Source organism: Vanellus vanellus (assembly GCF_965231255.1).
Source record: "Vanellus vanellus genome assembly, contig: HAP1_SCAFFOLD_1843, whole genome shotgun sequence".
Lineage (NCBI taxonomy): Eukaryota > Metazoa > Chordata > Aves > Charadriiformes > Charadriidae > Vanellus > Vanellus vanellus.
Genome location: NW_028126689.1, coordinates 1 through 26,668, shown reverse-complemented (window position 1 = coordinate 26,668; position 26,668 = coordinate 1). Strand labels below are relative to the sequence as shown.

At 66.4% G+C, this 26,668-nt stretch overlaps 2 protein-coding genes across 2 annotated transcripts; one reads left to right on the top strand and one right to left on the bottom strand.

Annotated features, from left to right (window-relative positions):
* Nucleotides 1–1,440: 1,440 nt before the first annotated feature.
* On the bottom strand, nt 1,441–2,685 carry LOC309685876 (uncharacterized protein; the record flags this gene model as incomplete). The annotated part of the gene is made up of 2 exons (XM_082501569.1): nt 2,575–2,685; nt 1,441–2,448 (listed from the first exon to the last, which is right to left on the bottom strand). A coding segment is annotated over exon 2 (879 nt), but the record flags the coding sequence as incomplete, so codon positions are not given.
* On the top strand, nt 2,546–23,670 carry LOC309685877 (uncharacterized protein). The gene is given in 11 exon segments (XM_082501570.1): nt 2,546–4,765; nt 6,088–6,180; nt 8,805–8,890; nt 10,753–10,872; nt 12,100–12,174; nt 14,076–14,253; nt 15,237–15,267; nt 15,269–15,348; nt 16,641–16,724; nt 18,215–18,344; nt 23,365–23,670. Coding segments are annotated over 11 exon segments (3,150 nt in total). The 5' UTR covers nt 2,546–2,768; the 3' UTR covers nt 23,641–23,670.
* The last annotated feature ends 2,998 nt before the right edge of the window (nt 23,671–26,668 follow it).

The window sequence follows — 26,668 nt, the reverse complement described above, 5'->3', positions numbered from 1 at the left end:
GGGGAGGAGGGAGGGGGGTAGGGCGGGGGGGCCCCCTGGGGCGGGCCGGCCCCGGGAGCGGGGGGGGGGGGGGGACATTGGGGACATGGGGGGGGGGGGGGAGGGACATGGGGGGGGACATTGGGGACATTCGGGGGGGGGACGACATGGGATGGGGGGACCATTGGGGGTGGGGGGGGACATCAGGGGGGGGGACATGGGGGTGGGGGGGGACAATATGGGGGGGACCCGGGGGGGGGGACATGGGGACATTGGGGACATCGGGGGGGGGGGACATATGATATGGGGGGGACACATGGGGACATTGGGGGGGGGACATGGGATGTGGGGGGACATTGGGACATCGGGGGGGGGACATTGGGGGGGGGGGGACATGATATGGGGGGGCCGGGGGGGGGGGACATGGAGACATTGGGGACATCGGGGGTGGGGGGGGACAATATGGGGGGGACCCGGGGGGGGGGACATGGGGACATTGGGGACATCGGGGGGGGACATTGGGGGGGGGGACATGATATGGGGGGGCCCGGGGGGGGGGGACATGGAGACATTGGGGACATCGGGGGTGGGGGGGACATGGGGGTGGGGGGGGACAATATGGGGGGACCCGGGGGGGGGGACATGGGGACATTGGGGACATCGGGGGGGGGGGGGACACATGGGATGGGGGGGGACACACACGATATGGGGGGGGGCCGAGGGGGGGACATGGGGACATTGGGGACATCGGGGGTGGGGGGGGACGACACATGGGGGTGGGGGGGACATTGGGGACATCGGGGGGGGGACATGGGGGTGGGGGGGACATTGGGGGGGGACATGGGGACATTGGGGACATCGGGGATGGGGGGGGGGACACACATGGGGGTGGGGGGGACATTGGGGGGGGACATGGGGACAGACATTGGGGACATCGGGGGGGGGACGGGACATGGGGGACATTGGGGACAGGGGGGGGACACACGGGGGTGGGGGGGACATGGGGGGGGGGGGATGACCTGGGGGTGACATGGGGACATCGGGGACAGGGGGGACACAGGAGAGTGGGGGGACATGGGGGTGTGGGGACATTGGGGACATTGGGGGGGACACGGGGGGGACATGGGGACATCGGGGGGGGGGGGGGCCATGGGGATGGGAGGTGACACTGGGGACCTTTGGGGACATGGGGGGGGGGGCATCTTTGGGGCCGTGGGGCACACAGGGGGGACACTTGGGGACATGTCCCCCGCTGTCCCCTGACCCCCTGTCCCCCCCCCTGTCCCCCCCCCCCCCAGGCAGTGCCACCCCGGTGGCCCGTCACATCCTGACGGTGGGGGACCCCGAGTTCCCCCCCCCCCGGCGGGCGCGCAGGGCCCTGTCCCCCGCCCCCCTCCCCCGCCGCTGTCCCCCCCGGCCCCCCCCCCCCGCCCGCAGCACCCCCCGTCTCCTCCGCGCCACCGCCACCGCCACCGCCACCGGGAGGGCCACCGCCAGCTGGAAGACCTTTGTCACTTGGAGGGCCACCATCGCCTGGAGGGCCACCGTCACTCGGAGGGTCATTGTCACTTGGAGGGCCACCATCACATGGAGGGCCACCATCAGCTGGAGGGTCATTGTCACTTGGAGGGCCACCATCAGTTGGAAGACCTTTGTCACTTGGAGAGTCATCGTCACATGGAGGGCCACCATCACTTGGAGGGCCATCGTCACTTGGAGGGCCACCATCACTCGGAGAGCCATCATCACTTGGAGGGCCACCATCAGCTGGAGGGTCATTGTCACTTGGAGGGCCACCATCAGTTGAAAGACCTTTGTCACTTGGAGGGCCACCATCAGCTGGAGGGCCACCGTCACTCGGAGAGCCATCGTCACTTGGAGGGTCATTGTCACATGGAGGGCCACCATCACTTGGAGGGTCATCATCACCTGGAGGGTCATTGTCACTTGGAGGGCCACCGTCACTCGGAGAGCCATCATCACTTGGAGGGCCACCATCAGCTGGAGGGTCATCGTCACTTGGAGGGCCACCATCACTTGGAAGACCTTTGTCACTTGGAGAGTCATCGTCACATGGAGGGCCACCATCACTTGGAGGGCCGTTGTCACTCGGAGGGCCGTCGTCACTTGGAGGGCCACCATCACATGGAGGGTCATTGTCACTTGGAGGGCCACCATCAGTTGGAAGACCTTTGTCACTTGGAGAGTCATTGTCACTTGGAGAGTCATCGTCACTTGGAGGGCCACCATCAGTTGGAAGACCTTTGTCACTTGGAGGGCCACCATCACCTGGAGGGCCACCGTCACTTGGAGGGCCGTCGTCACATGGAGGGCCACCATCACTTGGAGGGCCGTTGTCACTTAGAGAGTCATCGTCACTTGGAGGGCCACCATCACTTGGAGGGCCACCATCAGCTGGAGGGTCATTGTCACTTAGAGAGTCATCGTCACTTGGAGGGCCACCATCAGCTGGAGGGTCATCGTCACTTGGAGGGCCACCATTGGTTGGAGGGCCGTCGTCACTTGGAGGGCCACCATCACATGGAGGACCACCCTCAGCTGGAGGGTCATCATCACTTGGAGGGCCACCATCACTTGGAGGGCCATTGTCACTTGGAGGGCCACCACCGCCTGGGAGACGGTTGTCACCTGGAGAGCCATCGCCGCTTGGAGGGCCACCATCAGCTGGAGGGCCACCACCGGCCGTGGGACAAGAGTCCCCGCAGAGGCCACCGTCCCCGAGGTCATCCCTGCAGCCACCGCCCCCCGACGGGCCACCCTCAACCCCGATGAGGTCATCGTCACCCCCGGGGCCACCGTCCCTCTCGGCTCAACGCTCCTCCGGGGGGCCACCGTCACCGGGGGGACGGCGGCCACCGACGGGGCCACCATCCCCCCTGGAGCCCTTGTCCCCGCCGGGTGGCCCGGACCTGGCCCTGGAGGAGCTGGATGTCACCGAGCTGGCCTTGGCCGCCGGGCTCTTGGGGACCTCGGGGCCACCGGCGGGTGACAGCAGCGAGGACGAGGACGGCGGCGGTGGCAGCCGCGGTGGCGCTCGGGGACGTTACTACCGCTTCGCCCGAACCGTGGTGACACGGGAGCCGCCCTCCCCCTGTCCCCTCCCCCTGCCCCACATCGACCAACTGGACGGGGTGGACGATGGTGGGGACAAGGGACAACGGGGACAAAGGGACGGGCCACCTGCGGGGCCACCCAGCCGGCCACCCCTCGCCGAGGACCTTCCCTCCGACATCGTGGACTTTGTTCTCAAGAACATGGCGGGGGACGTCACCAAAGGGACGGGGACAGCGGTGGCCGGAGTAGAGGTCAACGGGGCCGGCGGCGGTGGCACCCAGTGGGTCACCGAGGGCTGCGGCCACCCTCCCGCCGGGGGACGAGGGGGTCAGGAGGGTCACCGAGGGCTTCCCCGTGGTGGGGACGTCCGTACGGGCGAGGGAGGTGGCACCCCCGGAGATGGGGGTCACAGGCGCGCCATGGGGGGCCTCGTCACCCGCGGAGGTGTCACCCGCGGAGGTGTCACCCGTGGGTGTGTTCTCGACGGCCGGGGCGCCCGCGGAGGTGTCACCCGTGGAGATGTCACCCGTGGACTCGTCCTTGACGGCCACGTCACCCATGGAGATGTCACCCCCGGAGATGCCACCCATGGAGATGCCACCCATGGAGATGCCACCCATGGACGCGTCCTTGATGGCCGTGTCACCCCCGGAGATGTCACCCCCGGAGATGCCACCCACAGAGATGCCACCCATGGAGATGCCACCCATGGACTCGTCCTCGATGGCCGTGTCACCCACAGAGATGCCACCCATGGAGATGCCACCCATGGCCACATCCTTGATGGCCGTGTCACCCCCGGAGATGCCACCCACAGAGATGCCACCCATGGAGATGCCACCCATGGACACATCCTTGATGGCCACATCACCTACAGAGATGCCACCCACGGAGATGCCACCCATAGCCACGTCCTTGATGGCCGTGTCACCCCCGGAGATGCCACCCACAGAGATGCCACCCATGGAGATGCCACCCATGGACACATCCTTGATGGCCACATCACCTACAGAGATGCCACCCACGGAGATGCCACCCATAGCCACGTCCTTGATGGCCGTGTCACCCCCGGAGATGCCACCCACAGAGATGCCACCCACGGAGATGCCACCCATGGACACATCCTTGATGGCCACATCACCTACAGAGATGCCACCCACGGAGATGCCACCCATAGCCACGTCCTTGATGGCCGTGTCACCCCCGGAGATGCCACCCACAGAGATGCCACCCATGGCCACGTCCTTGATGGCCGTGTCACCCCCGGAGATGCCACCCATGGAGATGCCACCCATGGAGATGCCACCCATGGCCACGTCACCTACAGAGATGCCACCCATGGAGATGCCACCCATGGCCACGTCCTCGATGGCCGTGTCACCCCCGGAGATGCCACCGGTGCTCCCCCCGGCCACCTCACCCCTGGAGGTGCCACCAACGGCCACGCCGCCCCTGGAGATGCCACCCACCTCAACGGCACCCACGGCCCCGAGGTCACCCGCCACGCCCTCTGCCGCGTCACCCGCCTGGGCGCCACCCGCCGCGGTGGCACCCCCCCGGGCGAGGTCGGGGGGGGACACTGGGTGTCCCCGTGGGAGCCGGTGGGGGCACCCAAACGTCCCGGGGAGACGGCGGGGCCGGGGGCCAAGCGGGCGCGGCTGGAGGCCACCGGTGACGAAGGGGACAACGCCGAGGACAAGCCGGACATCAAGTAAGGGTCGCGCCCAGTGGCACCCGTGGGTGCCCACCGCGGTGGCACCATCCCAGTTATTGCCCACCACAGTGGGACCATCCCAGTTGGGTCTATGGTTTCCCACCATAGTTGGACCATCCCAGTTGGGTCTATGGACACCCACCACGGTGGGACCATCCCAGTTGGGTCTATGGGTTCCCACCATAGTTGGACCATCCCAGTTGGGTCTATGGACACCCACCACGGTGGGACCATCCCAGTTGGGTCTATGGGTTCCCACCACGGTGGGAACATCCCAGTTGGGTCTATGGGTGCCCACCATAGTTGGACCATCCCAGTTGGGTCTATGGGTGCCCACCACGGTGGGACCATCCCAGTTGGGTCTATGGGTGCCCACCATAGTTGGACCATCCCAGTTGGGTCTATTGGGTACCCACCGTGTTGGGACCATCCCAGTTGGTGCTCACCGTGTTGGGACCATCCCAGTTGGGTCTATGGTTTCCTGCCATGGTGGGACCACCCCAGTTGGGTCTATGGGCGCCCACCGTGTTGGGACCATCCCAGTTGGTGATCATCTTGTTGGGACCATCCCAGTTGGGTCTATGGTTTCCCGCCATGGTGGGACCACCCCAGTTGGGTCTATGGGTGCCCACCGTGGTGGGACCATCCCAGTTGGGTCTATGGTTTCCCACCATAGTTGGACCATCCCAGTTGGGTCTATGGACACCCACCGTGGTGGGACCTCCCCAGTTGGGACTATGGGCGCCCACCATGGTGGGTCCATCCCAGTTGGGTCTATGGGCGCCCACCACGGTGGGACCATCCCAGTTGGGTCTATGGGTGCCCACCATAATTGGACCATCCCAGTTGGGTCTATGGGTACCCACCGTGGTGGGACCATCCCAGTTGGTGCTCACCATGGTGGGACCATCCCAGTTGGGTCTATGGGTGCCCACCACGGTGGCACCATCCCAGTTGGGTCTACGGACACCCACCACGGTGGGACCATCCCAGTTGGGTCTGTGGGCACCCACCATGGTGGGACCATCCCAGTTGGGTCTATGGGTGCCCACCACGGTGGGAACATCCCAGTTATTGCCCACCACAGTGGGACCATCCCAGTTGGGTCTATGGGTTCCCACCATAGTTGGACCATCCCAGTTGGGTCTATGGACACCCACCGTGGTGGGACCTCCCCAGTTGGGACTATGGGCGCCCACCATGGTGGGTCCATCCCAGTACTCCCCAGTTGAGCCCATGGCTGCTCCCCAGCCCTTCCCTGCATGGGGGAGGTGGCCGTGGGTGGCAGCAGCACCCATGGGTGATGGTGTCGCCCCCAGGCCAGGGCGGGTGCCAGTGCCGCTGCCACCGCTCCGGGACACGCTGGACATCAAGGAGGAGCCCGAGGACCTCAGTGACACCGGGAGCTTCGGGTGAGCACCCAGCACCCACCCCGGGGGGCCCAGCACCCACCCTGAGGTCCCACCACCATCCCTGAGGTCCCACCACCCATCCCTGAGCACCCACTGCCATCCCAAGCACCCACCACCCATCCCTGAGGTCCCACCACTCATCCCGAGCACCCACTGCCATCCCAAGCACCCACCACCATCTCTGAGGTCCCACCACCCATCCCTGAGCACCCACCACCATCCCTGAGGTCCCACCACCCATCCCTGAGCACCCACCGCCATCCCGAGCACCCACTGCCATCCCTGAGCACCCACCACCCACCCTGAGGTCCCACCACCCATCTCTGAGGTCCCACCACCCATCCATGGGCACCCACCACCCACCCTGAGGTCCCACCACCCATCCCTGAGCACCCACTGCCATCCTGAGCACCCACTGCCATCCTGAGCACCCACCACCATCCCTGAGCTCCCACCACCCATCCCTCAGCACCCACCACCCATCCCTGAGGTCCCACCACCCATCCATGGGCACCCACCACCCATCCCTGAGCACCCACTGCCATCCCTGAGGTCCCACCACCATCCCTGAGCACCCACCACCATCCCTGAGGTCCCACCACCAACCCTGAGGTCCCACCACCCATCCATGGGCACCCACCACCCATCCCTCAGCTCCCACTGCCATCCCTGAGCACCCACCACCCACCCTGAGCACCCACCACCATCCCTGAGCACCCACTGCCATCCCTGAGGTCCCACCACCCACCCTGAGGTCCCACCACCCATCCCGAGCACCCACTGCCATCCCTGAGCACCCACCACCATCCCTGAGGTCCCACCACCCACCCTGAGGTCCCACCACCCATCCCGAGCACCCACTGCCATCCCTGAGCACCCACCACCATCCCTGAGGTCCCACCACCCACCCTGAGCACCCACCACCCATCCCGAGCACCCACCACCATCCCTGAGGTCCCACCACCCATCCCTGAGCACCCACCACCCACCCTGAGCACTCACCGCCATCCCGAGCACCCACTGCCATCCTGAGCACCCACCACCCATCTCTGAGGTCCCACCACCCATCCCTGAGCACCCACTGCCATCCTGAGCACCCACCACCCATCTCTGAGGTCCCACCACCCATCCCTGAGCACCCACCGCCATCCTGAGCACCCACCACCCACCCTGAGCACCCACCACCCATCCCTGAGCACCCACCACCATCCCTGAGGTCCCACCACCCATCCCTGAGGTCCCACTACCCACCCGGAGCACCCACCACCCACCCTGAGGTCCCACCACCCATCCCTGAGCACCCACCACTATCCCTGAGGTCCCACCACCCATCCCGAGCACCCACCACCATCCCTGAGCACCCACCACCCACCCTGAGGTCCCACCACCCATCCATGGGCACCCACCACCCATCCCTGAGGTCCCACCACCCACCCTGAGGTCCCACCACCCATCCCTGAGCACCCACCACCATCCCTGAGGTCCCACCACCCATCCCTGAGCACCCACCACCCACCCTGAGCACTCACCGCCATCCCGAGCACCCACTGCCATCCTGAGCACCCACCACCCATCTCTGAGGTCCCACCACCCATCCCTGAGCACCCACTGCCATCCTGAGCACCCACCACCCATCTCTGAGGTCCCACCACCCATCCCTGAGCACCCACCGCCATCCTGAGCACCCACCACCCACCCTGAGCACCCACCACCCATCCCTGAGCACCCACCACCATCCCTGAGGTCCCACCACCCATCCCTGAGGTCCCACTACCCACCCGGAGCACCCACCACCCACCCTGAGGTCCCACCACCCATCCCTGAGCACCCACCACTATCCCTGAGGTCCCACCACCCATCCCGAGCACCCACCACCATCCCTGAGCACCCACCACCCACCCTGAGGTCCCACCACCCATCCATGGGCACCCACCACCCATCCCTGAGGTCCCACCACCCACCCTGAGGTCCCACCACCCATCCCTGAGCACCCACCACCATCCCTGAGGTCCCACCACCCATCCCTGAGCACCCACCACCCACCCTGAGCACTCACCGCCATCCCGAGCACCCACTGCCATCCTGAGCACCCACCACCCATCTCTGAGGTCCCACCACCCATCCCTGAGCACCCACTGCCATCCTGAGCACCCACCACCCATCTCTGAGGTCCCACCACCCATCCCTGAGCACCCACCGCCATCCTGAGCACCCACCACCCACCCTGAGCACCCACCACCCATCCCTGAGCACCCACCACCATCCCTGAGGTCCCACCACCCATCCCTGAGGTCCCACTACCCACCCGGAGCACCCACCACCCACCCTGAGGTCCCACCACCCATCCCTGAGCACCCACCACTATCCCTGAGGTCCCACCACCCATCCCGAGCACCCACCACCATCCCTGAGCACCCACCACCCACCCTGAGGTCCCACCACCCATCCATGGGCACCCACCACCCATCCCTGAGGTCCCACCACCCACCCTGAGGTCCCACCACCCATCCCTGAGCACCCACCACCATCCCTGAGGTCCCACCACCCACCCTGAGCACCCACCACCCATCCATGGGCACCCACCCCGGGGTGCTGTGACCCCGCTGACCCCCGTCTCCCCCCAGGTCCCCCCCGGGCCCATCGCCCTCCCCCGGCTGCAGCCCCCCCCCGAGCGACGGCGCCGTGGAGCCCCCCTGGGCCGCCTGCGCAGGTAGGGGCACCCATGGGTGCCACCAAGGTGGGGTGGGTGAGGGACGCCCCTGGGTGCCACCAACATGGTATCATGACACCCGTGGGTGCCACCAAGGTGGGCTGAGGGACACCCATGGGTGCCACCAAGGTGGGCTGAGGGACACCCGTGGGTGCCACCAGCAGGACCAAGGACACCCATGGGTGCCACCAGGGTGGGGTGGGTGAGGGACACCCGTGGGTGCCACCAGCAGGACCAGGGACACCCATAGGTGCCACCAAGGTGGGCTGAGGGACACCCATGGGTGCCACCAAGGTGGGCTGAGGGACACCCGTGGGTGCCACCAAGGTGGGATGGGTGAGGGACGCCCGTGGGTGCCACCAACATGGTATCATGACACCCGTGGGTGCCACCAAGGTGGGCTGAGGGACACCCGTGGGTGCCACCAGCAGGACCAAGGACACCCATGGGTGCCACCAAGGTGGGGTGGGTGAGGGACACCTGTGGGTGCCACCAGCAGGACCAGGGACACCCATAGGTGCCATCAAGGTGGGCTGAGGGACACCCATGGGTGCCACCAAGGTGGGGTGGGTGAGGGACACCCGTGGGTGCCACCAACATGGTATCTTGACACCCATGGGTGCCACCAAGGTGGGCTGAGGGACACCTGTGGGTGCCACCAAGGTGGGATGGGTGAGGGACACCCATGGGTGCCACCAAGGTGGGCTGAGGGACACCCGTGGGTGCCACCAGCAGGACCAAGGACACCCATGGGTGCCACCAAGGTGGGGTGGGTGAGGGACACCCGTGGGTGCCACCAAGGTATGATGGGTGAGGGACACCCGTGGGTGCCACCAGCAGGACCAGGGACACCCATAGGTGCCACCAAGGTGGGCTGAGGGACACCCATGGGTGCCACCAAGGTGGGATGGGTGAGGGACACCCGTGGGTGTCCCCATGTCCCCCTGTGTCCCCCGATGTCCCCCGATGTCCTCTCATGTCCCCTCATGTCCCCATGTCCCCCGATGTCCCCATGTCCCCCGATGTCCCCGTGTCCCCTGACGTCCCTGTGTCCTCTGATGTCCCCCTGTCCCCATATCCCCTGATGTCCCCTGATGTCCCCGTGTCCCCTCATGTCCCCTGACGCCCCCCTGTCCCCATGTCCCCCGATGTCCCCATGTCCCCTGATGTCCCCGTGTCCCCTCATGTCCCCGTGTCCCCCGATGTCCCCGTGTCCCCTGATGTCCCCATGTCCTCTGATGTCCCCATGTCCCCATGTCCCCTGATGTCCTCATGTCCCCTGGTATCCCTGTGTCCCCTCATGTCCCCATGTCCCCCAATGTCCCCGTGTCCCCTCATGTCCCCATGTCCTCTAATGTCCCCATGTCCCCCGATGTCCCCGTGTCCCCTCATGTCCCCATGTCCTCTGATGTCCCCCTATCCCTGTGTCCCCTGATGTCCCCGTGTCCCCTGATATCCCCATGTCCTCTGATGTCCCCATGTCCCCGTGTCCCCTGCTGTCCCCATGTCCCCTGCTGTCCCCGTGTCCCCTCATGTCCCCATGTCCCCCAATGTCCCCGTGTCCCCCCGGATGTCCCCATGTCCCCCGATGTCCCCGTGTCCCCTCATGTCCCCTGACACCCCCTGTCCCCATGTCCTCTGATGTCCCCCTGTCCCCATGTTCCCCGATGTCCCCCGATGTCCCCGTGTCCCCCCAATGTCCCCAATGTCCCCAATGTCCCCGTGTCCCCCAATGTCCCCGTGTCCCCTCATGTCCCCTGACGCCCCCCTGTCCCCATGTCCCCTGGTGTCCCCATGTCCCCATGTTCCCCCGATGTCCCCCGATGTCCCCGTGTCCCCGACGTCCCCGTGTCCCCCCGCAGGTGGCAGCTCGGAGGACGAGTCCCCCCGCCCCGCCCCCCCCTCCCCCCCCGCCCGCCCCCACCTCCGCTTCGAGATCAGCAGTGAGGACGGGCTCAGCGTCACCGCTGACACCATCGACGGTGACACACGGGGACAGCCGCCGCGGGGGGGCGGGGGGGGCGTTGGGGACATGGGGGGACAGGGGGACGGGGGGACATGGGGGGATGGGGGGATGGAGGGTGTGGTGACATTGGGGGGGACGTTGGGGACATGGGGGGGATTTGGGGACAGGGGGGGGGATTTGGGGACATTGGGGACATATTGGGGCCATTGGGGGATTTGGGGACATTGGGGGACATTGGGGGATTTGGGGACATTGGGGACATATTGGGGCCATTGGGGGATTTGGGGACATTGGGGACATTGGGGGATTTGGGGACATTGGGGGATTTGGGGACATTGGGGGATATCGGGGGACATTGGGGGGATTTGGGGACATTGGGGGATTTGGGGACATATTGGGGACATTGGGGGGATTTGGGGACATTGGGGACATATTGGGGACATTGGGGGATATTGGGGGACATTGGGGACATTGGGGGGATTTGGGGACATTGGGGACATTGGGGGGATTTGGGGACATTGGGGGGTTTTGGGGACATTGGGGGGACTCAGGGACACGGGGGGGGTATGGGGGGACATGGGGACGTGGGGGGACATTGGGGACACAGGGGGACATGGGGGGAAAGGGGGACATGGGGGGATGGGGGGATGTGGTGACATTGGGGGGGACATTGGGGACATTGGGGACATTGGGGGACATTGGGGACATTGGGGGATTTGGGGACATTGGGGGGATTTGGGGACATTGGGGGACATTGGGGGATTTGGGGACATATTGGGGACATTGGGGGATATTGGGGACATTGGGGGATTTGGGGACATTGGGGGGATTTGGGGACATTGGGGGACATTGGGGGATTTGGGGACATTGGGGGACATTGGGGACATTGGGGGATTTGGGGACATTGGGGGGAATTGGGGACATTGGGGACATATTGGGGACATTGGGGACATTGGGGGACATTGGGGCCATTGGGGGGATTTGGGGACATTGGGGGATATTGGGGGATTTGGGGACATTGGGGGGATTTGGGGACATATTGGGGACATTGGGGGATTTGGGGACATTGGGGGATTTGGGGACATTGGGCGATTTTGGGGCCATTGGGGCCATTGGGGGATTGGGGGATTGGGGGGATTGGGGGGACTGGGGGGACTGGGGGCCATTGGGGCCGGGGGGGGGGGTCGGGGGGGGTCGGGGGGGGGGTTGGTGACGCTGTCCCCGCTGTCCCCGCTGTCCCCAGGCGCGTGGCGCGCCGTCATCGAGCGGGTGCAGGAGGCGCGCGCCAACGCCCGACTGCGCCACCTCTCCTTCGCCGGTCAGTGCTGCGCCCCCCCGGACACCCCCACCCCCCCGGGGACACCCCCACCCCCTCTTGGGGACACCCCCCCTTTGGGGTCACCCCCCTGGGGACACCCCCACCCCCTCTTGGGGACACCCCCCCTTGGGGACACCTCTCCCCCCCCGGCGACACCCCCCCCCCTTGGGGACACCCCTCCTTGGGGACACCCCCCCTGGGGACACCCCCACCCCACCCCCCCTTGGGGACACCCCCCCCCTTGGGGACACGCCCCCTTTGGGACACCCCCACCCCACCCCACCCCCCCTTGGGGACACCCCCCCTTTGGGGTCACCCCCTCCACCGGGGACACCCCCCCTTTGGGACACTCCCACCCCCTCTTGGGGACACCTCCCCCCTTGGGGACACCCCCTCTTGGGGACACCTCTCCCCCCCCGGCGACACCCCCCCCCCCTTGGGGACACCCCCCCTTTGGGGTCACCCCCCCCCCGGGACACCCCCCCCCCTTGGGGTCACCCCCCCCCTTGGGGACACCCCCCCCCTTGGGGTCACCCTCCCTTTGGGGACACCCCCCCCCCCGGGGACACCCCCACCCCCCCTTTGGGGTCACCCCCCCGGGGACTGATGGGTTTGGGGGGGCTATGGGGGGCTATAGGGGGCTATGGGGGGGGGCTTATGGGTGGCTATAGGGTGCCATAGGTGCCATAGGGCGCTATGGGATGGCTATAGGGGGCTGACCCCCATCTGTCCGTCTGTCCATCTGTCCATCCCTCCCCCCCCAGGCATGAGCGGGGTGGGACCACCGGGTCCGGGGGGGCTATAGAGCGCTATAAGGGGCAATAGGGTGCCATAGGGCGCCATGGGGTGGCTATAGGGTGCCATAGGGCGCTATAGGGGGCTGACCCCCGTCCGTCCATCCGTCCGTCCGTCCCCCCCCAGGCATGAGCGGGGTGGGACCACCGGGTCTGGGGGGGCTCTGGGTGCCTATAGATGCCCATAGGTGCCCATAGATGCCCATAGGTGCCCATAGGTGCCATGGGGTGGCTATAGGGCGCTATAGGGGGCTGACCCCCGTCCGTCCATCTGTCCGTCCGTCCCCCCCAGGCATGAGCGGGGTGGGACCACCGGGTCCGGGGGGGCTATAGAGCGCTATAAGGGGCAATAGGGCGCCATAGGGTGCCATAGGTGCCATAGGGCCCCATGGGGTGGCTATAGGGCGCTATAGGGGGCTGACCCCCATCCGTCCGTCCATCTGTCCATCCCTCCCCCCCGAGGCATGAGCGGGGTGGGACCACCGGGTCCGGGGGGGCTCTGGGTGCCCATAGATGCCCATAGGGTGCTATGGGGTGGCTATAGGGTGCCATAGTGTGGCTATAGGGCGCTATAGGGGGCTGACCCCCGTCCGTCCGTCCGTCCGTCCGTCCCCCCCAGGCATGAGCGGGGTGGGACCACCGGGTCCGGGGGGGCTCTGGGTGCCCATAGATGCCCATAGGGTGCTATGGGGTGGCTATAGGGTGCTATAGTGTGGCTATAGGGCGCTATAGGGGGCTGACCCCCGTCTGTCCGTCCGTCTGTCCATCCCTCCCCCCCCAGGCATGAGCGGGGTGGGACCACCGGGTCCGGGGGGGCTTTGGGTGCCTATAGATGCCCATAGGTGCCCATAGGTGCCATAGGGCCCCATGGGGTGGCTATAGGGTGCCATAGGGCGCTATAGGGGGCTGACCCCCATCCATCCGTCCATCTGTCCATCCCTCCCCCCCCAGGCATGAGTGGGGTGGGACCACCGGGTCCGGGGGGGCTATAGAGCGCTATAAGGGGCAATAGGGTGCCATAGGGCGCCATGGGGTGGCTATAGGGTGTCATAGGGCGCTATAGGGGGCTGACCCCCGTCCGTCCGTCCGTCCGTCCGTCCCCCCCAGGCATGAGCGGGCTGCGGCTGCTGGGGATGCAGCACGACGCGGTGGTCTTCCTGGTGGAGCAGCTGCCGGGGGCGGGCGCCTGTCGCCGCTACCGCTTCCGCTACCACCCCCGCCGCGACCCCCCCCGCGCCCCCCCCCGCAACCCCTCCGGCTGCGCCCGCGCAGAGCTCTACCTACGGTGGGTCAGCAACGCCCCCCCCCCCCCCCAATTCCACCCCCCCGCCCCGCCCCGGGGTGCCCATGGGGGGCTGGGACCCCCCCAGTGTGGGTCTGACCCCCCCCAGAATGGCTGTGACCCCCCCAGTGTGGCTCTGACCCCCCCCAGTGTGACTATAGGGGGCTCTGACCCCTCCAGAATGGCTGTGACCCCCCCCAGGGTGGCTGTGACCCCCCCAGTGTGGGTCTGACCCCCCCCAGTGTGGCTGGGACCCCCCCCCCAGGGTGACTCTAGGGGGCTGTGACCCCCCCTAAAATGGCTGTGACCCCCCCCAGAGTGGCTGTGACCCCCCCCAGGGTGGCTGTGAACCCCCAGAATGACTGGGACCCCCCCAGAATGGCTGTGACCCCCCCAGTGTGGGTCTGACCCCCCCCAGTGTGGCTGGGACCCCCCCAGGGTGACTATAGGGGGCTGTGACCCCCCCCAGGGTGGCTGTGACCCCCCCAGAATGGCTGTGACCCCCCCAGTGTGGCTCTGACCCCCCCAGGGTGACTGGGACCCCCCCCAGGGTGACTATAGGTGGCTGTGACCCCCCCCAGAATGGCTGTGACCCCCCCAGAATGACTGGGACCCCCCCCAGGATGGCTGTGACCCCCCCAGTGTGGCTCTGACCCCCCCAGGGTGACTATAGGTGGCTGTGACCCCCCCCAGAATGGCTGTGACCCCCCCCAGTGTGCCCCTGACCCCCCCCAGGGTGACTACAGGGGGCTGTGACCCCCCCAGGATGGCTGTGACCCCCCCCAGAATGACTGGGACCCCCCCAGTGTGGCTCTGCCCCCCCCCAGAGTGGCTCTGACCCCCCCAGAATGGCTGTGCCCCCCCAGTGTGGCCGTGACCCCCCTTGCCGGTGGGGGGGGGTGGGGGGGGGAGGGGACACCCATGGGTGCCCCCACTGACCCCCCCCCATTCCCCCCCCCCTCCCCCCCCCCCGCAGGCCCCCGCAGGAAGTGCACCTTCGACATGTTCAGCTTTTTGGTCCTCCCAACACCGCACCCTCCCCCAGGGCCCCCCCCCCCGCGAGGAGGAGGAGGATGAGGTGCAGCTGAAGCCCACCCGGTGAGGACCCCCCCGCCCCCCCCCCTCCCCCCCCTCCCCCCCTTTGGGGCACCAGGGACCCCCCCTGCATCCATGGGATCCCCCCCCCCCCCAAAATATTGGGACCCCCCCACAGGGCACCTTGGGACCCCCCCCCCCAAATATTGGGACCCCCCCCAAAATATTGGGGAACCCCCCGGATCCATGGGACCCCAAAAAATATTGGGGACCCCCCTCGATCCATGGCCCCCCCAAAATACTGGGACCCCCCCGGATTCATGAGACTCCCCAAAATATTGGGAACCCCCCCAAAATATTGGGAACCCCCCCAAAATATTGGGGACCCCCCCCAGATCCATGGAACCCCCCCAAATATTGGGACCCCCTCAAATATTGGGACCCCCCTGGATCCATGGGACCCCCCCCAAAATATTGGGGACCCCCCCCAGATTCATGGGACCCCCCCAAAAAATTGGGACCCCCCCCTAAATATTGGGACCCCCCCAAAATATTGGGACCCCCCCCAAAAATATTGGGACCCCCCCCCAAATATTGGGGACCCCCCCCAGATCCATGGGACCCCCCCCTAAATATTGGGACCCCCCCAAAATATTGGGGACCCCCCCAGATTCATGGGACCCCCCCCTAAATATTGGGACCCCCCCAAAATATTGGGACCCCCCCAAAATATTGGGGACCCCCCCAGATTCATGGGACCCCCCCTAAATATTGGGACCCCCCCCCCGGATTCATGGGACCCCCCCAAATATTGGGACCCCCCCCTAAATATTGGGACCCCCCAAAATATGGGGGAACCCCCTGGATCCTTGGGACCCCCCCAAATATTGGGACCCCCCCAAAATATTGGGACCCCCCCAAAATATTGGGGACCCCCCCCGGATCCATGGGACCCCCCCCCTAAATATTGGGACCCCCTCCAAAATATTGGGACCCCCCCCGGATTCATGGGACCCCTCCAAAATATTGGGACCCCCCCAAAATATTGGGACCCCCCCTGGATTCATTGGACCCCCCCACATATTGGGACCCCCCCCAAAATATTGGGACCCCCCCCCTGGATTCATGGGACCCCCCCAAATATTGGGACCCCCCCCAAATATTGGGGACCCCCCCAGAGGTGTGGGACCCCCTAAGAGCCCCCCCCGACACATGGGCGCCCCCCCCCCCCCCGACGCCTCGGCCCCCCTGGGGGGGGGTGGGGGGGGGTGGGGGTGTCCCCATGGGGGGGGGGGTGTCCCCGCGGGGGGGGGGGTGTCCCCCCGGGGTGGGGGTGTCCCCTGACGCCCCCCCAGCCGTGCCACCAGCCTGGAGCTGCCCATGGCCATGCGCTTCCGCCACCTCAAGAGAACCGCCAAAGAGGCCGTCGGCGTCTACCGGTGAGTCTGTCACCGCGTCACCCCGTCACCGCGTCACCCCCTCGACCTGTCACTGTGTCACCCCATCACTGTGTCACCCCATCACCCCATCACTGTGTCACCCTGTCACCCCGTCACCCTGTCACCCCGTCACCCCCTCGACCTGTCACTGTGTCACCCTGTCACCTTGTCACCCCATCACCCCCTCGACCTGTCTGTGTCACCCCGTCACCGTGCCACCATGTCACCCCCTCGACCTGTCACTGTGTCACCATGTCACTGTGTCACCCCATCACTGTGTCACACCATCACCCCGTCACCCTGTCACCGTGTCACCCCCTCGACCTGTCACTGTGTCACCCCATCACCACATCACCCTGTCACCCTGTCACCATGTCACCCTGTCACCCCATCACTGTGTCACCATGTCACGTCACCCCGTCACCGTGTCACCCCGTCATCCTGCTACCCCGTCACTGTGTCACCCTGTCACCGTGTCATCCCGTCACCCCATCACCGTGTCACCGTCACCCTGTCACCCCATCACCGCGTCACCCTGTCACCGTGTCACCCCTTCTCACCCTGTCACCCCATCAACCTGTCACACTGTCACCCCGTCACCGTGTCACCCCGTCACCTCCTCTCACCCCCTCAACCTGTCACTTTGTCACCCTGTTGCTGTGTCACCCATCACCCCGTCACTGTGTCACCTCCTCTCACCCCCTCAACCTGTCACTTTGTCACCCCGTCACCGTGTCACCCCGTCACCCCGTCACCGTGTCACCCCGTCACCATGTCACACCATCACTCTGTCACCCTGTCACCCCATCATCCTGCTACCCCGTCACTGTGTCACCCTGTCACCGTGTCATCCCGTCACCCCATCACCGTGTCACCGTCACCCTGTCACCCCGTCACCATGTCACCATATCACCCCATCACCCTGTCACCCCATCACCGCGTCACCCTGTCACCGTGTCACCCCTTCTCACCCTGTCACCCCCTCAACCTGTCACACTGTCACCCCATCACCGTGTCACCCCGTCACCTCCTCTCACCCCCTCAACCTGTCACTTTGTCACCCTGTTGCTGTGTCACCCATCACCCTGTCACCGTGTCACCGTCACCTCACCCCCTCAACCTGTCACTTTGTCACCCCGTCACCGTGTCACCCCATCACCGTGTCACTGTGTCACCCCATCACCTCCTCTCACCCCCTCAACCTGTCACCGTGTCACCCCGTCACCGTGTCACCATCACCTCCTCTCACCTCAACCTGTCACTTTGTCACCCCGTCACCGTGTCACCGTCACCGTGTCACCGTGTCACCCTGTCCCCGTCCCCCCGTCCCGCCGTAACCTGTCCCTGGGAGCTGCGGGGGGAGGGGAGGGAGGGGCAGGAGGTGTCAATGAGTCCCCGGAGGGGACGTTGGGGGGTCCCGGAGGGGTGTGTGTGTGGGGGGGGGGGGGGTGACAATTTTGGGGTGACGCCCCTGTGTGGTCCCCGCCCAGGTCGGCCATCCACGGGCGCGGCCTCTTCTGCAAACGCAACATCGAGGCCGGAGAGATGGTCATCGAGTACTCGGGCATCGTCGTGCGCTCCGTCCTCACCGACAAGCGGGAGAAGTTCTACGACAGCAAGGTGGGACCGCGGGGACACCTCGGGGACAGCGCGGGGACAGCGCGGGGACACCTCGGGGACACCGTGTGACACCCTGGGGACCTGGAGACCCCGTAGGGACGTGGGGTGGGATCGTCTGGGGGGTCACCAGCACGCGGGAGAAGTTCCAGGGCAAGGTGGGACCGCGGGGACACCTTGGGGACAGCGTGGGGACAGCTTAGGGACACCTCGGGGACACCGTGTGACACCCTGGGGACCTGGAGACCCCGTAGGGACGTGGGGTGGGATCGTCTGGGGGGTCACCAGCACATGGGAGAAGTTCCAGGGCAAGGTGGGACCGCGGGGACACCTCAGGGACAGCGTGGGGACACCTCGGGGACACCTCGGGGACACCGTGTGACACCCTGGGGACGTGGAGACCCCGTAGGGACGTGGGGTGGGATCATCTCGGTTGTCACCAGCACGCGGGAGAAGTTCAATGAGAGGAAGGTGGGACCACGGGGACACCTTGGGGACAGCGTGGGGACAGCTTAGGGACACCTCGGGGACACCGTGTGACACCCTGGGGATGTGGAGACCCCGTAGGGACGTGGGGTGGGATCATCTCGGTTGTCACCAGCACGCGGGAGAAGTTCAATGAGAGGAAGGTGGGACCGCGGGGACACCATAGGGACACTGTGGGGACAGCCTGAGGACACCGTGTGACACCCTGGGGACGTGGAGACCCCGTAGGGACGTGGGGTGGGATCGTCTGGGGGGTCACCAGCACACGGGAGAAGTTCCAGGGCAAGGTGGGACCTTGGGGACACCTCGGGGACAGTGTGGGGACAGCTTAGGGACACCTCGGGGACACCGTGTGACACCCTGGGGATGTGGAGACCCCGTAGGGACGTGGGGTGGGATCGTCTGGGGGGTCACCAGCACGCGGGAGAAGTTCCAGGGCAAGGTGGGACCTTGGGGACACCTCAGGGACAGTGTGGGGACACCTCAGGGACAGCCTGAGGACACCGTGTGACACCCTGGGGACGTGGAGACACCATGGGGACGTGGGGTGGGATCGTCTGGGGGGTCACCAGCACGCGGGAGAAGTTCCAGGGCAAGGTGGGACCTTGGGGACACCTCGGGGACAGCGCGGGGACACCTCGGGGACACCTCGGGGACACCGTGTGACACCCTGGGGACATGGAGACCCCGTAGGGACGTGGGGTGGGATCGTCTGGGGGGTCACCAGCACGTGGGAGAAGTTCCAGGGCAAGGTGGGACCGCAGGGACACCTCGGGGACACCATAGGGACACCTCGGGGACAGCCTGGGGACACCGTGTGACACCCTGGGGATGTGGAGACCCCATAGGGACGTGGGGTGGGATCGTCTGGGGGGTCACCAGCACGTGGGAGAAGTTCTACGACAGCAAGGTGGGACCGCGGGGACACCTCGGGGACAGCCTGAGGACACCATGTGACACCCTGGGGATGTGGAGACCCCGTAGGGACGTGGGGTGGGATCATCTCAGTTGTCACCAGCACGCGGGAGAAGTTCAATGAGAGGAAGGTGGGACCTTGGGGACACCATAGGGACACTGTGGGGACAGCCTGAGGACACCGTGTGACACCCTGGGGATGTGGAGACCCCATGGGGACGTGGGGTGGGATCGTCTGGGGGGTCACCAGCACGCGGGAGAAGTTCCAGGGCAAGGTGGGACCGTGGGGACACCTCAGGGACAGTGTGGGGACAGCTTAGGGACACCTCGGGGACACCGTGTGACACCCTGGGGACGTGGAGACCCCATAGGGACGTGGGGTGGGATCGTCTGGGGGGTCACCAGCACGTGGGAGAAGTTCCAGGGCAAGGTGGGACCGCAGGGACACCTCGGGGACAGTGTGGGGACACCTCGGGGACACCTCGGGGACACCGTGTGACACCCTGGGGACCTGGAGACCCCATAGGGACATGGGGTGGGATCGTCTGGGGGGTCACCAGCACGTGGGAGAAGTTCCAGGGCAAGGTGGGACCGCAGGGACACCTCGGGGACAGTGTGGGGACACCTCGGGGACACCTCGGGGACACCGTGTGACACCCTGGGGATGTGGAGACCCCATAGGGACGTGGGGTGGGATCGTCTGGGGGGTCACCAGCACGTGGGAGAAGTTCCAGGGCAAGGTGGGACCGCAGGGACACCTCGGGGACAGTGTGGGGACACCTCGGGGACACCTCGGGGACACCGTGTGACACCCTGGGGACCTGGAGACCCCATAGGGACATGGGGTGGGATCGTCTGGGGGGTCACCAGCACGTGGGAGAAGTTCCAGGGCAAGGTGGGACCGCGGGGACACCTCGGGGACAGCGCGGGGACAGCGCGGGGACACCTCGGGGACACCGTGTGACACCCTGGGGACGTGGAGACCCCGTAGGGACGTGGGGTGGGATCGTCTGGGGGGTCACCAGCACGTGGGAGAAGTTCCAGGGCAAGGTGGGACCACGGGGACACCTCGGGGACAGCGCGGGGACACCTCGGGGACACCGTGTGACACCCTGGGGATGTGGAGACCCCGTAGGGACGTGGGGTGGGATCGTCTGGGGGGTCACCAGCACGTGGGAGAAGTTCCAGGGCAAGGTGGGACCACGGGGACACCTCGGGGACAGCTTAGGGACACCTCGGGGACACCGTGTGACACCCTGGGGATGTGGAGACCCCGTAGGGACGTGGGGTGGGATCGTCTGGGGGGTCACCAGCACGTGGGAGAAGTTCCAGGGCAAGGTGGGACCTTGGGGACACCTCAGGGACACCTCGGGGACAGCGCGGGGACACCTCGGGGACACCGTGTGACACCCTGGGGACGTGGAGACCCCGTAGGGACGTGGGGTGGGATCGTCTGGGGGGTCACCAGCACACGGGAGAAGTTCCAGGGCAAGGTGGGACCTTGGGGACACCTCGGGGACACCATAGGGACACCTCGGGGACAGCCTGGGGACACCGTGTGACACCCTGGGGATGTGGAGACCCCGTAGGGACGTGGGGTGGGATCGTCTGGGGGGTCACCAGCACGCGGGAGAAGTTCCAGGGCAAGGTGGGACCGCGGGGACACCTCGGGGACAGCGCGGGGACACCTCGGGGACACCTCGGGGACACCGTGTGACACCCTGGGGACGTGGAGACCCCGTAGGGACGTGGGGTGGGATCGTCTGGGGGGTCACCAGCACGCGGGAGAAGTTCCAGGGCAAGGTGGGACCGCAGGGACACCTCGGGGACAGCGTGGGGACACCTCGGGGACACCTCGGGGACACCGTGTGACACCCTGGGGACGTGGAGACCCCGTAGGGACGTGGGGTGGGATCGTCTGGGGGGTCACCAGCACGCGGGAGAAGTTCAATGAGAGGAAGGTGGGACCACGGGGACACCGCAGGGACAGCGTGGGGACACCTTGGGATCCACGTCCCCATCCCTCGATGGTGTCCCCACCCCTTGAAGGTGTCCCCATCCCCTGGTGGTGTCCCCATCCGTGTTGGGTGCTCCACGTCCCCACCCATTGATGGTGTCCCCGTCCCTCGATGGTGTCCCCATCCCCTGGTGGTCTCCTGATCATCTGGTGGTGTCCCCACCCCCTGGTGGTGTCCCCATCCCTCGATGGTGTCCCCATCCCCTGGTGATCTCCAGATCCTCTGGTGGTGTCCCCATCCCCTGAAGGTGTCCCCATCTGTGTTGGGTGCTCCACGTCCCCATCCCTTCAAGATGTCCCCACCCCTTGAAGGTGTCCCCATCCCCTGAAGGTGTCCCCATCCGTGTTGGGTGCTCCACGTCCCCATCCCTCGATGGTGTCCCCATCCCCTGGTGGTGTCCCCATCCCTTGATGGTGTCCCCATCCCTCGATGGTGTCCCCATCCCTTGATGATCTCCTGATCCTCTGGTGCTGTCCCCATCCTTTGAAGATGTCCCCATCCCTTGATGGTGTCCCCATCCGTGTTGGGTGCTCCACGTCCCCATCCCTTCAAGATGTCCCCACCCCTTGAAGGTGTCCCCACCCCTTGAAGATGTCCCCATCCGTGTTGGGTGCTCCACGTCCCCATCCCTCGAAGGTGTCCCCATCCCCTGGTGGTGTCCCCATCCCCTGGTGGTGTCCCCATCCCTTGATGATCTCCTGATCCTCTGGTGCTGTCCCCATCCTTTGAAGATGTCCCCATCCCTTGATGGTGTCCCCATCCCCTGGTGATCTCCTGATCCTCTGGTGCTGTCCCCATCCATGTTGGGTGCTCCACGTCCCCACCCCTCGAAGGTGTCCCCATCCCCTGGTGGTGTCCCCATCCATGTTGGGTGCTCCACGTCCCCACCCCTCGAAGGTGTCCCCATCCCCTGGTGGTGTCCCCATCCATGTTGGGTGCTCCACGTCCCCACCCCTCGAAGGTGTCCCCATCCCCTGGTGGTGTCCCCATCCATGTTGGGTGCTCCACGTCCCCACCCCTCGAAGGTGTCCCCATCCCCTGGTGGTGTCCCCATCCATGTTGGGTGCTCCACGTCCCCACCCCTCGAAGGTGTCCCCATCCCCTGGTGGTGTCCCCATCCATGTTGGGTGCTCCACGTCCCCACCCCTCGAAGGTGTCCCCATCCCCTGGTGGTGTCCCCATCCATGTTGGGTGCTCCACGTCCCCACCCCTCGAAGGTGTCCCCATCCCCTGGTGGTGTCCCCATCCATGTTGGGTGCTCCACGTCCCCATCCCTCAAAGATGTCCCCATCCCCTGGTGATCTCCAGATCCTCTGGTGCTGTCCCCATCCCGTGAAGGTGTCCCCATCCGTGTTGGGTGCTCCACGTCCCCATCCCTCGATGGTGTCCCCCTCCCTTGATGGTGTCCCCATCCCCTGGTGATCTCCTGATCCTCTGGTGCTGTCCCCATCCTTTGAAGATGTCCCCATCCCTCGATGGTGTCCCCATCCATGTTGGGTGCTCCACGTCCCCATCCCTCGATGGTGTCCCCATCCCCTGGTGATCTCCAGATCCTCTGGTGCTGCCCCCACCCCTTGACGCTGTCCCCCCCCCCCTCCCCCCAGGGCATCGGGTGCTACATGTTCCGCATCGACGACGCGGAGGTGGTGGACGCCACCATGCACGGCAGCGCCGCCCGTTTCATCAACCACTCCTGCGAACCCAACTGCTACTCCCGCGTCATCCACGTGGAGGGCCACAAACGCATCGTCATCTTCGCCCTCCGCCGCATCCTGCGGGGGGAGGAGCTCACCTACGACTACAAGTTCCCCATCGAGGAACCCGCCGCCAAACTGCCCTGCAACTGCGGCGCCAAACGCTGCCGCCGCTTCCTCAACTGACCTCCTCCTCCTCCTCCTCCTCCTCCTCCTCCTCCTCCTCCTCCTGGGGGGAGGGGGGCGGGGAGTGGGGGGGGGGGGGGGACGTAGTTATGGGGGTGGGGAGCGGAGGGGGGGAGGTCGGGGGGTGCAGGGAGGCGCTGGAGAGGAGATACGGGGCGGTCCTGACGTTCTGGAGATGCTTCCGGCCAACTGGGAGAGATCAGAAGTCAACTGGGAGGCGCTGGAGAGGAGATATGGGGCAGTCCTGAAGTTCTGGAGATGCCTTCAACCAACCACCGGCCATGGGGAGGCGCTGGAGAGGAGATGTGGGGCGGTCCTGAAGTTCTGGAGATGCCTCCAGCCAACTGGGAGAGATCAGAAGTCAACTGGGAGGCACCGGAGAGGAGGTATGGGGCACTCCTGAAGTTCTGGAGATGCCTCCAGCCAACATCAAGCAACCACCGGCCATGGGGAGGCGCTGGAGAGGAGATATGGGGCGGTCCTGAAGTTCTGGAGATGCCTTCAACCAACCACCAGCCATGGGGAGGCACTGGAGAGGAGATATGGGGCGGTCCTGACGTTCTGGAGATGCCTCCAGCCAACATCAAGCAACCACCGGCCATGGGGAGGCACTGGAGAGGAGATATGGGGCGGTCCTGACGTTCTGGAGATGCCTTCAGCCAACTGGGAGAGATCAGAAGTCAACTGGGAGGCACCGGAGAGGAGGTATGGGGCACTCCTGAAGTTCTGGAGATGCCTCCGACCAACTGGGAGAGACCAAACATCACAGGGAGGTGCTGGAGAGGAGATATGGGGCGGTCCTGAAGTTCTGGAGATGCCTCCAGCCAACTGGGAGAGATCAGAAGTCAACTGGGAGGCGTTGGAGAGGACGTATGGGGCGGTCCTGAAGTTCTGGAGATGCCTTCAACCAACCACCGGCCATGGGGAGGCGCTGGAGAGGAGATATGGGGCAGTCCTGAAGTTCTGGAGATGTCTACAGCCAACTGGGAGCCACCAGAAGTCAACTGGGAGGCGCCGGAGAGGAGATATGGGGCGGTCCTGAAGTTCTGGAGATGCCTCCGACCAACTGGGAGAGACCAAATTTCACGGGGAGGCGCCGGAGAGGAGGTGTGGGGCGGTCCTGAAGTTCTGGAGATGCCTCCAGCCAACTGGGAGAGACCAGAAGTCAACTGGGAGGTGTTGGAGAAGGAACATGGAGTGTTCCTGAGGTTCTGGAGATACCTTCAGCCAACTGGGAGAGACCAAACATCACGGGGAGGCGCTGGAGAGCAGATATGGGGCAGTCCTGAAGTTCTGGAGATGCCTTCAGCCAACTGGGAGTCACCAGAAGTCAACTGGGAGACACTGGAGAGGAGATATGGGGCACTCCTGAAGCTCTGCAGATGCCTTCATCCGCCGTGGGGCGGCCGTGGGGCAGCAAAGGGGTTGGGGGGGCACCATCCGGCCCCACAAGTGCCCCCCCCCCCCCCCCCTTATGGGGCCCGATCCTGCCCCCTAAGTGGCCTGGGTGGGGCCCGATCCTGGACCCCAAATCCACCCCACACCCCCCTCGCCGGGGGCCCGATCCTGCCCCACACTTGTGGGTTCGGACTCTGCCGCCCCCACCCCTTATGGGGCCCGATCCTCCCCCCCCCCCCCCCCAAAACCACCCCCCAATGGGGCCCGATCCTGCCCCACGAGTACCTTCTATGGGGCCCGATCCTGCCCCACAAGTACACCCATGGGCCCGATCCTGCCCCACACTTGGGGGTCCGATGCTGCCCCTCCCCCACCCCCTATGGGGCCCGATCCTGCCCCCCCCCAAAACCACCCCCCCAATGGGGCCCGATCCTGCCCCACACTTGGGGGTCCGATGCTGCCCCTCCCCCACCCACTATGGGGCCCGATCCTGCCCCACAAGTACCCCCTATGGGGCCCGATCCTGACACCCCCCCCCCCAAAGTACCCCTTAAGGGGCCCGATCCTGCCCCTCCCCCCCTTATGGGGCCCGATCCTGCCCCACACTTGGGGGTCTGGACCCTCCTCCCCCCCTCCCCCCCCCCCCCCCGGGGGCCTTTGTAGAGTTTTGGGGTATTTTCTACGCACTTTGGGGCTTTTCCGGGGGGGGGTTGGGGGGGGGTTGGGGGGAGGGGCGCGGGGGGGGGGCGGGGTTTTTTTTGTATGTTAATTTAAAGGCGGCGGAAGCTCCGCCCACAATAAAGAGACTCATTGAACTGTATGGAGGGGGGCGTGTCCTCCGCCGCGCTGGCCCCGCCCCTCCGTCTTTAGCTCCGCCCCTCCGCCGCCCCCCCGTTTAAACGCCGCCGCGGTGGCCCCGCCCCTCTCCTTTAGCTCCGCCCTCCCCTCAGCCCCGCCCCGCCGCGCTCCCCTCAGCCCCGCCCCTCCCGCCGCGCTGACTCCGCCCCTCCGCCCTCCCCTCAGCCCCGCCCCTCCCGCCGCGCTGGCCCCGCCCCTCCGCTCCCGCCCTTCCCCTCCATTGGCCGCGCGCCCCTCCGCCGGCGGTCCCGCCCCCTTCGCGCCCTCCCATTGGTCGAGCCGCCGCTCCCAGCGTGCACCGCGGCGGCGGAACCGGAAGCGGAAGTGCGGGAAGGAGCGGAGGCCGCGGAGGTAGCGGGGAGGGGGGCGGCGGCGGCGGCGGTGGGGCCCAGAGGTCGCTATGGGGCCGCTTGTGGGGCTGGGGGGGCTCTATGGGGTGGGGGGGAGTCGCTATGGGGCCGGGGAATCCCGGGGGCGCGGTGTGGGGCGGGCGGGGCCTGGTGTGGGGCTGGGGGGCGGTTCCGGGCACTTGGGGGGCAGCTGTGGGGCCTGGAGTCTGCCGTGGGGCCGGGGGGGGGGGCACTTGGGGGGTCGGGAGGTGTTTACGGGCAGCTGTGGGGCCTGGAGCCTGCCGTGGGGCCGGTTGTGGGGCTGGAGGGGGCACTTGGGGGGCGGGAGGTGATTATGGGCACTTGGGGGGCAGCTGTGGGGCCTGGGGCCTGCTGTGGGGCCGGTTGTGGGGCTGAAGGGAGCACTTTGGGGGGCCGGAAGG